The 17085-nt window shown below is 57.4% G+C and overlaps 1 protein-coding gene across 50 annotated transcripts; it reads right to left on the bottom strand.

The window, feature by feature from the left end:
• Window positions 1-3282: 3282 nt before the first annotated feature.
• LOC142905323 (uncharacterized) lies at window positions 3283-6002 on the bottom strand. 50 transcript variants are annotated; one of them, XM_076056397.1, is made up of 6 exons: window positions 5284-6002; window positions 4365-5223; window positions 4282-4304; window positions 4041-4099; window positions 3401-3673; window positions 3283-3369 (listed from the first exon to the last, which is right to left on the bottom strand). In XM_076056397.1, exons 1-6 carry the CDS (start codon window positions 6000-6002, stop codon window positions 3287-3289), a joined length of 2016 nt encoding a protein of 671 aa, XP_075912512.1. In that variant the 3' UTR covers window positions 3283-3286. The 50 variants fall into 50 exon arrangements, 49 of the variants coding, with proteins under 49 accessions (XP_075912512.1, XP_075912517.1, XP_075912520.1 ...); XM_076056402.1 differs by having other exon boundaries at window positions 3401-3631; window positions 4023-4063; XM_076056405.1 differs by having other exon boundaries at window positions 3401-3589; window positions 4023-4063.
• Between the last annotated feature and the right edge of the window lie 11083 nt (window positions 6003-17085).

The raw sequence follows: 17085 nt of genomic DNA, 5'->3' as shown, positions 1-17085 counted from the left end.
CACAACCACCACCACCACCATCACCACCGCCACCACCGCCACCACAACCACCACCGCCATCACCACCACCATCACCATCACAACCACCACCACCACAACCACCACAACCGCCACCACAACCACCACCACCACAACCACCACCATAGTTGTCTTCAGACCGCTAGCGATGCACCTGGTGACTCGCAACACACAGACAAAGATCCCCCGTGTAGCCTCTAGTACGCTGTAGGGGTAAGTGCTGTTAGTGGCTAACTCACCCACCCACTCACTCACCCACTCACTCACTCACCCACCCACTCACTCATCCACTCACCCACTCCACTCACTCACTCACCCACTCACTCACCCACTCACTCACCCCACTCACCCACTCACTCACCCACTCACCCACTCACTCACTCACTTACTCACCCACTCATCCACTCACACACCCACCCACTCACCCACTCACCCACTCACTCACCCACTCACTCACCCACTCACCCACCCACTCACCCACTCACCCACCCACTCACTCACCCACTCATCCACCCACTCACTTACCCACTCACTCACCCACTCATCCACCCACCCACTCACCCACCCACTCACCCACTCACTCACCTACTCACCCACTCACTCACTCACCCACCCACTCACCCACTCACTCACCCACTCACTCACTCACTCACTCTCTCACTCACCCATTCACCCACTCACACACCTACTCACTCACCCACCCACTCACCCACCCACTCACTCACCCACTCACTCACTCACTCATCCACCCACCCACTCACCCACCCACCCATTCACCCACCCACCCACCCACTCACTCACTCACCTACCCACCCACCCACTCACCCTCTCACCCACTCACTCACTCACCCACCCACCCACTCACCCACTCACTCACCCACCCACCCACCCACTCACTCACCCACTCACCCACTCACTCACCTACTCACTCACTCACCCACCCACTCACTCACTCACCCACTCACTCACTCACCCACTCACCCACTCACCCACTCACCCACTCACCCACCCACTCACCCACCCACCCACCAACCCACTCACCCACTCACCCACCCACTCACTCACCCACTCACCCACTCACTCACCCACTCACTCACTCACTCACCCACTCACTCACCCACCCACTCACTCACCCACCCACTCACCCACCCACCAACCCACTCACCCATGCCCAGTGTGCTAACCGCCGCGCCACCGCTCCCCACTAGCGCACACACCCCTCTAGGTCGACTCGGCCTTAACAAAACAAAAACGACGCATCCGGCGTGGTTGGTGTGCAGAGCGTCGGCGCTTGGGGAGACAAAGGCGGCCGGGCTGGGCATCGATTCTCGTCGGGAGCTGGTCCAATCTGCAACCAAACATCATCAACATCGTCATCAACATCATCATCAAAACCACCACCAACATTATCAACATCATCACCATCACTAACATCATCATCATCAACATCGTCATCAACATCATCAAAACCACCACCATCATTATCAACATAATCACCATCATTAACATAATCATGAAAACCACCACCATCATTATCAACATCATCACCATCATTAACATCATCATCAACATCATCATTATCACCACCAACACTGCAGGTCACCCGCTCACTCACTCACCCACTCATTCACCCCGCATCTACCCACTCACCCACCCACCCACTCACCCACTCGCCCAGCTCCTCACTCACCCACCCACTCACTCACCCACTCACCCACTAAACCACCCACTTACCCAACTCACCCACTCATTCACCCCGCATCTACCCACCCACTCACCCAACTCACCCACCCACTCACCCACCCACTCACCCACTCACCCAACTCCTCACCCACCCACTCACTCACCCACTCACTCACCCACTCACCCACTCACTCACCCACTCACTTACTCACTCACTCACCCACCCACTCACCCACTCACTCACCCACTCACTTACTCACTCACTCACCCACCCACTCACTCACTCACTCACCCACCCACTAAACCACCCAACCATCCACCCACCCACTCACCCACTTACCCGCTCACCCACTCGCCCACCCACTCACCCACCCACTCACGCACCTACCCACCCACCTACTCATCCACCCATTCACTCACCCACCCACTCACCCACCCACTCACGCACCTACCCACCCACCTACTCATCCACCCATTCACTCACCCACCCACTCACCCACCCACTAAACCACCCACTAAACCACCCAACCAACCAACCACCCACTCACCCACCCGCTCACCCAACCAACCACTCGCCAAACTCCTCACCCACCCACTCACCCACTTACCCATCCAACCATCCACCCACCCACTCACCCACTTACCCGCTCACCCACTCGCCCACCTACTCACCCACCCACTCATCCACCCACTCACCCACCTACTCACCCACCCACTCACCCACCTACTCATCCACCCATTCACCCACCTACTCATCCACCTACTCATCCACCCATTCACTCACCCACTCACTCACTAACCCACTCACCCACCTACTCACCCACCCACTCACCCACCTACTCATCCACCCACTCACCCACCTACTCACCCACCTACTCATCCACCTACTCATCCACCCATTCACTCACCCACCCACCCACTCGCCTTCCCACTGACCCACCCAACCATCCACCCACCCACCAATTTCATTCGCTCACCCACCCACCCCACCCACGCCCAACTCACCCACCCAGAACGCATTCGTCTCTGACGTCCCACACCAACTCACCGCTGACGCGAGGGCGGCCATGACGGACATGGCGGCCATGTTGGACATGTTGGAGATGGCGGCCATGACGGACATGGTGGCCATGACGGACATGACGGACATGTTGGACATGGCCGCCATGTTGGAGATGGCGGCCATGGCGGCCATGTTGCCCATGGCGTAGATGGCGGCCATGTTGGACATGGCGGCCATGTTGGACATGACGGACATGTTGGACATGGCCGCCATGTTGGAGATGGCGGCCATGGCGGCCATGTTGGCCATGGCGGAGATGGCGGCCATGTTGGAGATGGCGGCCATGGCGGAGATGGCGGCCATGTTGGACATGGCGGGCATGTTGGTCATGGCGGCCATGTTGGACATGGCGGCCATGTTGGACATGTTGGAGATGGCGGCCATGTTGGTCATGGCGGCCATGACGGACATGGCGGCCATGTTGGACATGGTGGCCATGACGGACATGGCGGACATGTTGGACATGGCGGCCATGGCGGCCATGTTGGACATGGCGGCCATGACGGACATGGCGTTCATCCGTCATGGCGGCCGGCATCTGGCGAATCCCGATGGTGACCTCTCCTCTGTCCCGATGGTGACCTCTCCTCCGATGGTGACCTCTCCTCCGATGGTGACCTCTCCTCCGATGGTGACCTCTCCTCCGATGGTGACCTCTCCTCTGTCTCGATGGTGACCTCTCCTCCGATGGTGACCTCTCCTCTCCCTGCGATGGTGACCTCTCCTCCGATGGTGACCTCTCCTCCGATGGTGACCTCTCCTCTCCCCGCGATGGTGATCTCTCCTCCGATGGTGACCTCTCCTCTCCTCCGATGGTGACCTCTCCTCTCCCCGCGATGGTGACCTCTCCTCCGATGGTGACCTCTCCTCTCCTCCAATGGTGACCTCTCCTCTCCCCGCGATGGTGACCTCTCCTCCGATGGTGACCTCTCCTCCGATGGTGACCTCTCCTCCGATGGTGACCTCTCCTCTCCCCACGATGGTGACCTCTCCTCCGATGGTGACCTCTCCTCCGATGGTGACCTCTCCTCTCCCCACGATGGTGACCTCTCCTCTCCCCGCGATGGTGACCTCTCCTCCGATGGTGACCTCTCCTCTCCCCACGATGGTGACCTATCCCCGCGATGGTGACCTCTCCTCCGATGGTGACCTCTCCTCTCCCCACGATGGTGACCTCTCCTCCGATGGTGACCTCTCCTCTCCCCACGATGGTGACCTCTCCTCCGATGGTGACCTCTCCTCTCCCCACGATGGTGACCTCTCCTCCGATGGTGACCTCTCCTCTCCTCCGATGGTGACCTCTCCTCCAATGGTGACCTCTCCTCCGATGGTGACCTCTCCTCCAATGGTGACCTCTCCCCGCGATGGTGACCTCTCCTCCGATGGTGACCTCTCCTCCGATGGTGACCTCTCCCCGCGGTGGTGACCTCTCCTCCGATGGTGACCTCTCCTCCGATGGTGACCTCTCCTCCGATGGTGACCTCTCCTCCGATGGTGACCTTTCCTCCAATGGTGACCTCTCCTCTCCTCCGATGGTGACCTCTCCTCCAGTGGTGACCTCTCCTCCGATGGTGACCTCTCCTCTCCCCGCGATGGTGACCTCTCCTCCGATGGTGACCTCTCCTCTCCCCGCGATGGTGACCTCTCCTCCGATGGTGACCTCTCCTCTCCCCGCGATGGTGACCTCTCCTCCAATGGTGACCTCTCCCCGCGATGGTGACCTCTCCTCCAATGGTGACCTCTCCTCCGATGGTGACCTCTCCTCCGATGGTGACCTCTCCTCTCCCCACGATGGTGACCTCTCCTCTCCCCGCGATGGTGACCTCTCCTCCGATGGTGACCTCTCCTCTCCCCGTGATGGTGACCTCTCCTCCGATGGTGACCTCTCCTCCAATGGTGACCTCTCCTCCAATGGTGACCTCTCCTCCGATGGTGACCTCTCCTCTCCTCCGATGGTGACCTCTCCTCCGATGGTGACCTCTCCTCCAATGGTGACCTCTCCTCCAATGGTGACCTCTCCTCCAATGGTGACCTCTCCCCGCGATGGTGACCTCTCCTCTCCTCCAATGGTGACCTCTCCTCCGATGGTGACCTCTCCTCTCCCCGCGATGGTGACCTCTCCTCCAATGGTGACCTCTCCTCCGATGGTGACCTCTCCTCTCCCCGCGATGGTGACCTCTCCTCCGATGGTGACCTCTCCTCTCCCCGCGATGGTGACCTCTCCTCCGATGGTGACCTCTCCTCTCCCCGCGATGGTGACCTCTCCTCCGATGGTGACCTCTCCTCTCCCCGCGATGGTGACCTCTCCTCCAATGGTGACCTCTCCCCGCGATGGTGACCTCTCCTCCAATGGTGACCTCTCCTCCGATGGTGACCTCTCCTCCGATGGTGACCTCTCCTCTCCCCACGATGGTGACCTCTCCTCTCCCCGCGATGGTGACCTCTCCTCCGATGGTGACCTCTCCTCTCCCCACGATGGTGACCTCTCTCCCGATGGTGACCTCTCCTCCGATGGTGACCTCTCCTCCAATGGTGACCTCTTTCCGCGATGGTGACCTCTCCTCTGTCCCGATGGTGACCTCTCCTCCGATGGTGACCTCTCCTCCGATGGTGACCTCTCCTCCGATGGTGACCTCTCCTCCGATGGTGACCTCTCCTCTCCCCGCGATGGCAGTGGCCGCTGGCGGTGGCGGAGCGCGGCAAGCGGTCGGTCGGTCGGTCGGTTGTGGGCGGTCGCGGTGGTCGGTTGTAGGCGGTTGTAGGCGGTTGTGGGCGGTTGTGGGCGGTTGTGGGCGGTTGTGGGCGGTTGTGGGCGGTTGTAGGCGGTTGTGGGCGGTTGTGGGCGGTTGTGGGCGGTCGGTTGCAGGCGGTTGTGGGCGGTTGTAGGCGGTCGGTCGGTCGATCGTGGGCGGTCGCGGGCAGTCGGTTGCAGGCGGTTGTGGGCGGTTTTGGGCGGTTGTGGCGGTCGGTTGTGGGCGGTCGCGGGCGGTTTTGGGCGGTTGTGGCGGTCGGTTGTGGGCGGTCGCGGGCGGTTTTGGGCGGTTGTGGTCGGTCGGTTGTGGGCGGTCGTGGGCGGTCGTGGGCGGTCGTGGGCGGCGGTTGTTGCCGTTGTTGGTGGACAGTGAGTCGTCGTCGGCGTCTTCATCATCATCGTCATCATCGTCATCGTCGTCATCATCGTCATCATCATCATCGTCGTCATCGTCATCATCGTCGTCGTCGTCATCGTCCTCCTCATCCTCCTCGTCCTCGTCGCGAGCCACGGGCGGTTGCTCAGCAACCCAGGCCGCTCATGGACCCGATCCGGTCGAGCTTCACCCCGAAGCAGCCCTTCCCCTTTTTGGTCCGTCCGCGGAACCGCCGCTGATTGCTGACAAAGTCGTTGAACAGCCGCTGCCAGACCCCGCCGGACACCTGGGAGCCCCCTTCGGCGAGTCCCCTCGACGGCCGCTGGTGGCCCCGGGGGCCCACCCAGGGGGTACCGCCGAGGACGCCGCCGCTGACGCCGCCGCTGACGCCGCCGGTTGCTGTCACCTCGGCCAGAGGCTCAACCTCACCGGAGGAGGAGGAGGAGGAGGAGGAGGAGGAGGAGGAGGAGGATGATGAGACACGTGGGAGGAAGCCTCCTTCCCATGGCTCTGAGCCTGAATCGTCGTACAGCTGGTGGGTGGGGTGGGGTGGGTGGGGGGAGAGATGAGAGTGGGGGGGTGGGGTGGTGGGTGGTGGGTGGTGGGTGGTGGGTGGGTTGTGTTTGTGTTCACCGTTATCATCATCAGCACCATCAACATCATCACCATCATTACCATCATTATTATTATTATTATCAACATCACCATTGTCATTATCACCATTATCATTATCACCATCATCATCATCATCACCATCATCATCACCATCATTATCACCATCATTATCATTATCACCATCATTATCATCACCATCATTATCATCACCATCATCATCACCATCATTATCATTATCACCATCATTATCATCACCATCATTATCATCACCATCAATATCATCACCATCATCATCACCATCATTATCATTATCACCATCATTATCATCACCATCATTATCATCACCATCATCATCACCATCATCATTATCACCATCATTATTATCACCATCATTATCATCACCATCAACATCATCATTATCACCATCATTATCACCATCATCATTATCACCATCATCATTATCACCATCAACATCACCATCATTATCATCACCATCATTATTATCACCATCATCACCATCATCATCACCATCATTATTATCACCATCAACATCACTAGCATCACCATCATCATTATCACCATCAACATCATCATCATTATCACCATCAACATCATCACCATCATCATTATCATCAGCACCATCATCACCATCATCATCATCACCATCATTATTATCGCCATCATCAACATCACCATCAACATCACCATCAACATCATCATTATCACCATCATTATCACCATCATCATCATCATCATCACCATCATTATCACCATCATTATCATCATCACCATCAACATCACCATCAACATCATCACCATCATCACCATCACAGCCTCCACCACCACAACCACCACCACCACCACCAACACAACTCCAACCACCACCACCACAGTCACCACCATCACCACCACCACCACAACTCCGACCATGACCACCTCCACCACCACCACCACCACCACAGTCACCACCACCACAGTGACCACCTCCACCACCACCACCACCACAGTCACCACCTCCACCACAGTCACCACCACCACCCCCACCACCACAACCACCACCACCACCACCACTACAGTCACCACCACCTCCACCACAGTCACCACCACCACAGTCGTCACCACCACCACCACCACAGTCACCACCACCACCACAGTCACCACCTCCACCACCACTACCACCACCACCACCACCACCTCCACCACCACCACAGTCACCACCACCACCACAGTCACCACCTCCACCACCACTACCACCACCACTACCACCACCACCACCACCACCACAGTCACCACCTCCACCACCACCTCCACCACCACCACCCACCTCGTATGACGTCAACGGCTTCGCTCCAACCCCCAGGGTAGCCCAGTTACCCACCACCACCACCACAGTCACCACCACCACCAGAGTCACCATCACAGTCACCACTACCACCACCACAACCACCACCACCTCCACCACCACCACCACCATCACAGTCACCACCACCATCACAGTCACCACCACCACCACCACCACCACAGGCACCACCTCCACCACCACCACCACCACCACAGTCACCACCACCACAGTCACCACCACAGTCACCACCACCACAGTCACCACCACCACCATCACAGTCACCACCTCCACCACCACAGTCACCACAACCACCACAGTCACCACCTCCACCACCACAACCACAACCACCACCACCACCACAGTCACCACCACCACCACAGTCACCACCTCCACCACCACTACCACCACTACCACCACCGCCACTACCACTACCACAGTCACCACCTCCACCACCACAGTCACCACTACTACCATCACCTCCACCACCACCACCACCACAACCACCACCACCACCACAGTCACCACCACCACCACAGTCACCATCACCACCACCACCACCTCCACCACCACCACCACAGTCACCACCTCCACCACCACTACCACCACCACCACCTCCACCACCACCACAGTCACCACAACCACCACCACCACCACAGTCACCACAACCACCACCACCACCACCCACCTCGTATGACGTCAACGGCTTCGCTCCAACCCCCAGGGTAGCCCAGTTACCCACCACCACCACAGTCACCACCACCACCACCACCTCCACCACCACCACCACCATCACCACCACAGTCACCACTACCACCACTACCACCACCACCACCTCCACCACCACCACCACAGTCACCACCACCACCACAGTCACCACCACCACCACCACAGTCACCACCACAGTCACCACCTCCACCACCACCACCACAGTCACCACAGTCACCACCACAACCACCACCTCCACCACCACCACCACCACAGTCACCACCTCCACCACAGCCACAACCACCACCACCACCACCACCACAGTCACCACCACCACCACAGTCACCACCTCCACCACAGCCACAACCACCACCACCACCACCACCACAGTCACCACCACCACCACAGTCACCACCTCCACCACCACTACAACCACCACCACCACCACCACCACCACAGTCACCACCACCACCACAGTCACCACCTCCAGCACAGTCACCACCTCCACCACCACCTCCACCACCTCCATCACCACCACCACCACCACCACCACCTCCACCACCACAGTCACCACCACCACCTCCACCACCACCACCCACCTCGTATGACGTCAACGGCTTCGCTCCAACCCCCAGGGTAGCCCAGTTACCCACCACCACCACAGTCACCACCACAGTCACCACCACTTCCACCACCACCACCACAGTCACCACCACCACCACAGTCACCACTACCACCACTACCACCACCACCACCTCCACCACCACCTCCACCACAGTCACCACCACAGTCACCACCACAGTCACCACCTCCACCACCACCACCACCACAGTCACCACCACCACCACCACAGTCACCACCACAGTCACCACCTCCACCACCACTACCACCACCACCACCACCCACCTCGTATGACGTTAACGGCTTCGCTCCAACCCCCAGGGTAGCCCAGTTACCCACCACCATCACAGTCACCACCACCACCACCACAGTCACCACCACCACAACCACCACCACCACCTCCACCACCACCACCACCATAGTCACCACCACCATCACAGTCACCACCACCACTAACACTACCACCACCTCCACCACCACCACCACAGTCACCACCTCCACCACCACTACCACCACCTCCACTACCACCACCACCACCACCACAGTCACCACCACCTCCACCACCACCACAGTCACCACCACCACCACCTCCACCACCACAACCACCACCCACCTCGTATGACGTCAACGGCTTCGCTCCAACCCCCAGGGTAGCCCAGTTACCCACCACCACCACCACAGTCACCACCACAGTCACCACCTCCACCACCACCACCACCACCATAGTCACCACCACCATCACAGTCACCACCACCACTACCACCACCACCACAACCACCACCACCACCTCCACCACCACCACCCACCTCGTATGACGTTAACGGCTTCGCTCCAACCCCCAGGGTGGCCCAGTTACCCACCACCACCACAGTCACCACCACAGTCACCACTACTACCACCACCTCCACCACCACCTCCACCACCACCACCATAGTCACCACCACCATCACAGTCACCACCACCACCACCACTACCACCACCACCACCACCTCCACCACCACCACAGTCACCACAACCACCACCCACCTCGTATGACGTCAACGGCTTCGCTCCAACCCCCAGGGTGGCCCAGTTACCCACCACCACCACCACAGTCACCACCACCACAGTCACCACCACAGTCACCACCACAGTCACCACCACCACCACCACCTCCACCACCACCACAGTCACCACCACCACCACAGTCACCACCACCACCACAGTCACCACCTCCACCACAGTCACCACCTCCACCACCACCACAGTCACCACCACAGTCACCACCACCTCCACCACCACCACCACCACCACTACCACCACCACCACAACCACCACCACCACCACAACCACCACCACCACCCACCTCGTATGACGTTAACGGCTTCGCTCCAACCCCCAGGGTGGCCCAGTTACCCACCACCACCACCACAGTCACCACCACCAGCAGCAGCAGCTGTGACTTCATGGCCACGTGGACACTGTAGAACTAGCGCAGAGAGAGAGAGAGGAGAAAAAGTGATAAGCGATACCGAGCGGACGATATGTGGAGGTGGTGGTGGGTGGTAGGTGGAACGTAGATCGATATCTCGAGATCGGGAGACCCTTCGGCTCGCGAAACTATTGATCGATCCGCGAGAAATTGGAATGATTTCTCGAGCGAGTGATTTTTAATTATCTCTCTCTCTCTGCTCCGGTACAGCTGATGATTGCTCGTTCTACGGCGGCAACTAACGACGATATCGATGATGATGATGATATCGATGATGATATCGATGATGATGATGATATCGATGCCAGACGCGTTATGGAAAACGTCACGAGTTACAATTCTAGCGGGAGGGTCTTCTGTGAGCGGTGCATCTTTTATAAGCAGGGAAGGGTGGGTGGGGGTTGGTGGTGGGGGGGTGGTGGTGGTGGTGGTGGGGGGGTGATGGTGGTGGTGGTGGGGGGGGGGTCCCGTGGTGACGTCACGAGGTGGGGGGGGGGGAGGGGTGTGTGGAACAAAGTGATTGGGAAGGGGGTCTTTGTTAAAATGGGGGAAGGAGATTGAGATTGATGGTCTCCATTGGAGTGAAGTTGACACGCTCTCAGCAGCCAGCCAGCCAGCCACACACTCACCACAACCCAGCCACCCACCCAGCCACTGAGTCACCCACACACTCACCCACACACTCACACACTTACTCACCCACACACTCACTCACTTACTCACCCACTCACCCACTCACACACTCACTCACTCAACCACTCACAAACTCACTCACCCACTGAATCACACACTCACCCACTCACTCACCCACACAGTCACCCACTGACTCACCCACTCACTCATTCACCTACTCACTCACTGACTCACACACTCACCCACACACTCACCCACCCACTCACACACTCACCCACCCACTCACCCACTGACTAACCCACTCACTCACTCAATTACTCACTCACTCACCCACTCACTCACTCACCCACCCACTCACCCACTTACTCACCCACCCACTCACCCACCCACTGACTCACCCACTCACCTACTCACTCACTTATACACTCACTCATACACTAACCCACTCACTCACCCACCTACTCACTCACTCACACACTCACTCATACACTCACCCACTCACTCACCCACCCACTCACTCACTCACTCATACACTCACTCACTCACTCATCCACCCAACCACTCACCCACTCACTCACCCACTCACTCACTCATCCACCCAACCACTCACCCACACACTCATCCACTGACTCACTCACTCACTCACCCACTCACTTACTCACCCACCCACTCATTCACACACGCACTCACTCACCCACTAACTCACTCACCCACTTACTCACTCACTCAGTTACTCACCCACTCACTCACTCACCCACCCACTCACTCAATCAGCAACTCACTCAGCCACCCACTCACTCAGTTACTCACCCACCCACTCACTCACTTACTCACTCACCCACTCACCCACTTACTCACCAACCCACTCACTCACTCACACACTCACTCACACTCACTCACCCACCACTCACTCAATCAGCAACTCACTCACCCACTCACTCACTCAGTTACTCACCCACCCACTCACTCACTTACTCACTCACCCACTTACCCACTTACTCACCCACCCACTCACTCAATCCGTAACTGACTCATCCACCCACCCAACCACTCACTCACTCACTTACTCACGCACCCACTCACTCAATCAGTAACTCACTCACTCACCCACCCACCCAACCACTCACACACTCACTTACTCCCCCACCCACTCACTCAATCAGTAACTCACTCACTCATCCACCCAACGACTCACTCACCCACTTACCCACTTACTCACCCACCCACTCACTCAATCAGTAATTCACTCACTCACCCACCCAACCACTCACTCACACACTCACTCACTCACCCACTCACTCACTCACCCACTCACCCACCCACTTACTCACCCACACATTCACTCAATCAGTAACTCACTCAATCACCACCCACCCACCCACTCAATCACCCACGCACCCAATAAGTTACTCACTCACTCACCCATTCACTTACTCACTCAGCCACCCACCACCCCACTCACTTACTCACTCACCCACCCACTCACTCCCTCACTCACTCACCCACCACACCCACCCACCACCCACCCACTGACTCACCCACCCACTCACCCACTTACCACACCCTCTCACTCAAACAGCAACTCACTCACCCATCCACTCACCCACTCACTCAGTTACTCACCCACCCACTCACTCATTCACTCACCCACACAGCCACTCACTCACCCATCCACTCACCCACTCACTTAATCACCCACTCAGTTACTCACCCACCCAACCACACAGCCACTCACTCACCCACTCATCCACTCACTTACTCACTCACCCATTCACATACTCACCCACCCACTCAGTTACTCACTCACCCACCACCCCATTCACTTACTCACTCAATCGCTCACCCACTCAACCACTCGCTCATCCACTGACTTACTCACTCACCCCCTCACTCACCCAAACACCCACTCAATCACCCACTCACATAATCAGTTACTCACTCACTCACTCACCCATTCACTTACTCACTCACTCACCCAACACCCCACTCACTTACTCACTCACTCACCACACCCACCCACCACCCACCCAATTACCCACCCACTCACCCACCCACTCACCCACTTACTAACCCACCCACTCACTCAATCAGTAACTCACTCACTCACCCACCCAACCACTCACTCACACACTCACTCACCTACTCACCCACTTACTCACCACACCCACTCACTCAATCAGTAACTCACTCACTCAGTCACCCATCGACTCACCCACTCACTCACTCAGTTACTCACCCACCCACTCACTCACTCACCCACACAGCCACTCACTCAGCCACCCACTCACCCACTCACTTAATCACCCACTCAGCTACTCACCCACCCAACCACACAGCCACTCACTCACTCATTCACTCACTTACTCACCCATTCACATACTCACCCACCCACTCAGTCACTCACTCACTCACCCACCACCCCATTCACTTACTCACTCAATCGCTCACCCACCCACCCACCCACTCGCTCATCCACTGACTTACTCACTCACCCACCCACTCAATCACCAACGCACATAATCAGTTACTCACTCACTCACCCATTCACTTACTCACTCACCCACCCACCACCCCACTTACTTACTCACTAACTCACCACACCCACCCACCACCCACCCAATTACCCACCCACTCACCCACCCACTCACCCACTTACTCACCACACCCACTCACTCAATCATTAACTCACTCACTCAGTCACCCATCCACTCACCCACTCACTCACTCAGTTACTCACCCACCCACTCACTCACTCACCCACACAGCCACTCACTCACCCACCCACTCACCCACTCACCCACTCACTTAATCACCCACTCAGTTACTCAGCCACCCAACCACACAGCCACTCACCCACTCATTCACTCACTTACTCACCCATTCACATACTCACCCACCCACTCAGTCACTCACTCACTCACCCACCACCCCATTCACTTACTCACTCAATCCCTCACCCACCCACCCACTCGCTCATCCACTGACTTACTCACTCACCCACTCACTCACCTACCCATCCACTCAATCACCCACGCACGTAATCAGTTACTCACTCACTCACCCATTCAATTACTCACTCACCCACCCACCAACCCACTCAGTTACTCACTCACTCACCACACTCACCCACCACCCAACCACTCACCCAGTTACTCACCCACCCACCCACTCATTCAGTAACTCACTCACCCGCCCACTCACCCACCCACTCACTCACTCAGTTACTCACCCACCCACTCACCCACCCAACCACCCACTCACTAACTCACTCACCCACCTACTCACTTACTCACTCACCCACTGACTCACCCACCCATTCACCCACCCACCCACCCACTGACTCACCCACCCAATCATCCACTGAATCACCCACTCACCCACCCAATCACCCACCCACCCACCCACTGAGTCACCCACCGAATCGCCCACCCACTCACCCACCCACTCACCCACCTAATCACCCACTGACTCACCCACCCAATCAACCACCCACCCACCCTCTGAATCACCCACCCACTCACCCACTTACTCAGCCACCCACCCACTCACTCAATCAGTAACTCACTCACTCACCCACCCAACCACCCACTCACTCACTCACTCGCCCACTCACTCACTCACCCACCCACTGACTCACCCACCCACTCACTCACCCACTCAGTTACTCACTCACTCACTCACCCACCACCCCACTCACTTATTCACTCACTCGCTCACCCACCCAGACACTCGCTCACCTACTGACTTACTCACTCACCCACTCACTCACTCACTCACCCACCCACTCACTCACCCACCCACTCACCCACGCACCCAATCAGTTACTCACTCACTCACCCATTCACTTACTCACTCACCCACCCCCCATTCACTCACTCACCCACTCACACACACACTCACTCACTCACTCACCCACCCACTCACTTACTCACGGACTCACCCACCCACTCACTTACTCACTCACCCACCACCCCACTCACTTACTCACTCACTCACCCACCCCCCATTCAACCACTCACCCACTCACTCACACACTCCCTCACTCACCCACCCACTCACTTACTCACTGACTCAATCACCCACTAACTTACTCACTCACTCACACACACACCCACTACCAACCATCATCCACCTACCGCCCATAAAACCACTCACCCACTTTCTCACCCACCCACTCAATCAATCAGTAACTCACTCACTCACCCACCCAACCACCCAGCCACTCACTCACCCACGCACTCACCCACTCACCCACTTACTTACTCACCCATTCAGTTACTTACTCACTCACTCACCCACCCACTCACTCACCCACCCAGCCACTCACTCACACACTCACTCACCCACTCACCCACGCACCCAATCAGTTACTCACTCACCCATTCACTTAGTCACTCACTCACCCACCCACCACCTCACTCACTCACTCACCCACCCCCCATTCACTAATTCACCCACTCACACACTCACTCACTTACACACCCACTCACTCACTCACACACTCACTCACTGACTCACCCACCCACTCACTCACTCACTCACCCAACCACCCAGCCACTCACTCACCCACCCACTCACTCACTCACTCACCCACTCACACACTCACTCACTTACACACCCACTCACTCACTCACACACTCACTCACTGACTCACCCACCCACCCACTCACTCACTCACCCACCCAGCCACTCACTCACCCACCCACTCACTCACTCACTCACCCACTCACTCACCCACTCACTCACTCACCCACTGACTCACTCACTCACTCACCCACCCACTCCCTCACCCACCCACTCACTCACCCACCCAGCCACTCACTCACACACTCACTCACCCACTCACCCACGCACCCAATCAGTTACTCACTCACCCATTCACTTAGTCACTCACTCACCCACCCACCACCCCACTCACTCACTCACTCACCCACCCCCCATTCACTCACTCACCCACTCACACACTCACTCACTTACACACCCACTCACTCACTCACACACTCACTCACTGACTCACCCACCCACTCAATCACTCACTCACCCACCCAGCCACTCACTCACCCACCCACCCACTCACTCACTCACCCACTCACACACTCACTCACTTACACACCCACTCACTCACTCACTCACACACTCACTCACTGACTCACCCACCCACTCACTCACTCACACACTCACTCACTGACTTACCCACCCACTCACTCACCCACCCAGCCACTCACTCACCCACCCACTCACTCACTCACTCACCCACCCAGCCACTCACACACTCACTCACTGACTCACCCACTCACTCACTCACCCACCCAACCACCCACTCACTCACTCACTCACCCACCCAACCACCCACTCACTCACTCACCCACCCAACCACCCACTCACTCACACACTCACTCACTGACTTACCCACCCACTCACTCACCCACCCAACCACCCAGCCACTCACTCACCCACCCACCCACTCACTCACCCACTCACTCACTGACTCACCCACCCACTCACTCACTCACTCACCCACCCAACCACCCAGCCACTCACTCACCCACCCACTCACTCACCCACCCAACCACCCAGCCACTCACTCACCCACTCACTCACCCACCCACTCACTCACCCACCCACTCACTCACCCACCCACTCACTCACTCACTCACCCACCCACTCACCCACTCACTCACCCACCCACTCACTCACTCACTCACACACTCACTTACTCACTCATGGTCACTGGGATTAATCGATGAGGATCATTGGGATTCATTGATGAGGATCATTGGGATTCATTGATGAGGATCATTGGGAT

Source organism: Petromyzon marinus, chromosome 75 (genome assembly GCF_048934315.1).
Source record: "Petromyzon marinus isolate PM22_M1 ecotype Great Lakes invasive population chromosome 75, UKy_Petmar_22M1.pri1.0, whole genome shotgun sequence".
NCBI lineage: Eukaryota > Metazoa > Chordata > Hyperoartia > Petromyzontiformes > Petromyzontidae > Petromyzon > Petromyzon marinus.
The sequence above is the reverse complement of the archived record's forward strand: the minus strand, read 5'-3'. Positions and strand labels throughout refer to the sequence as shown.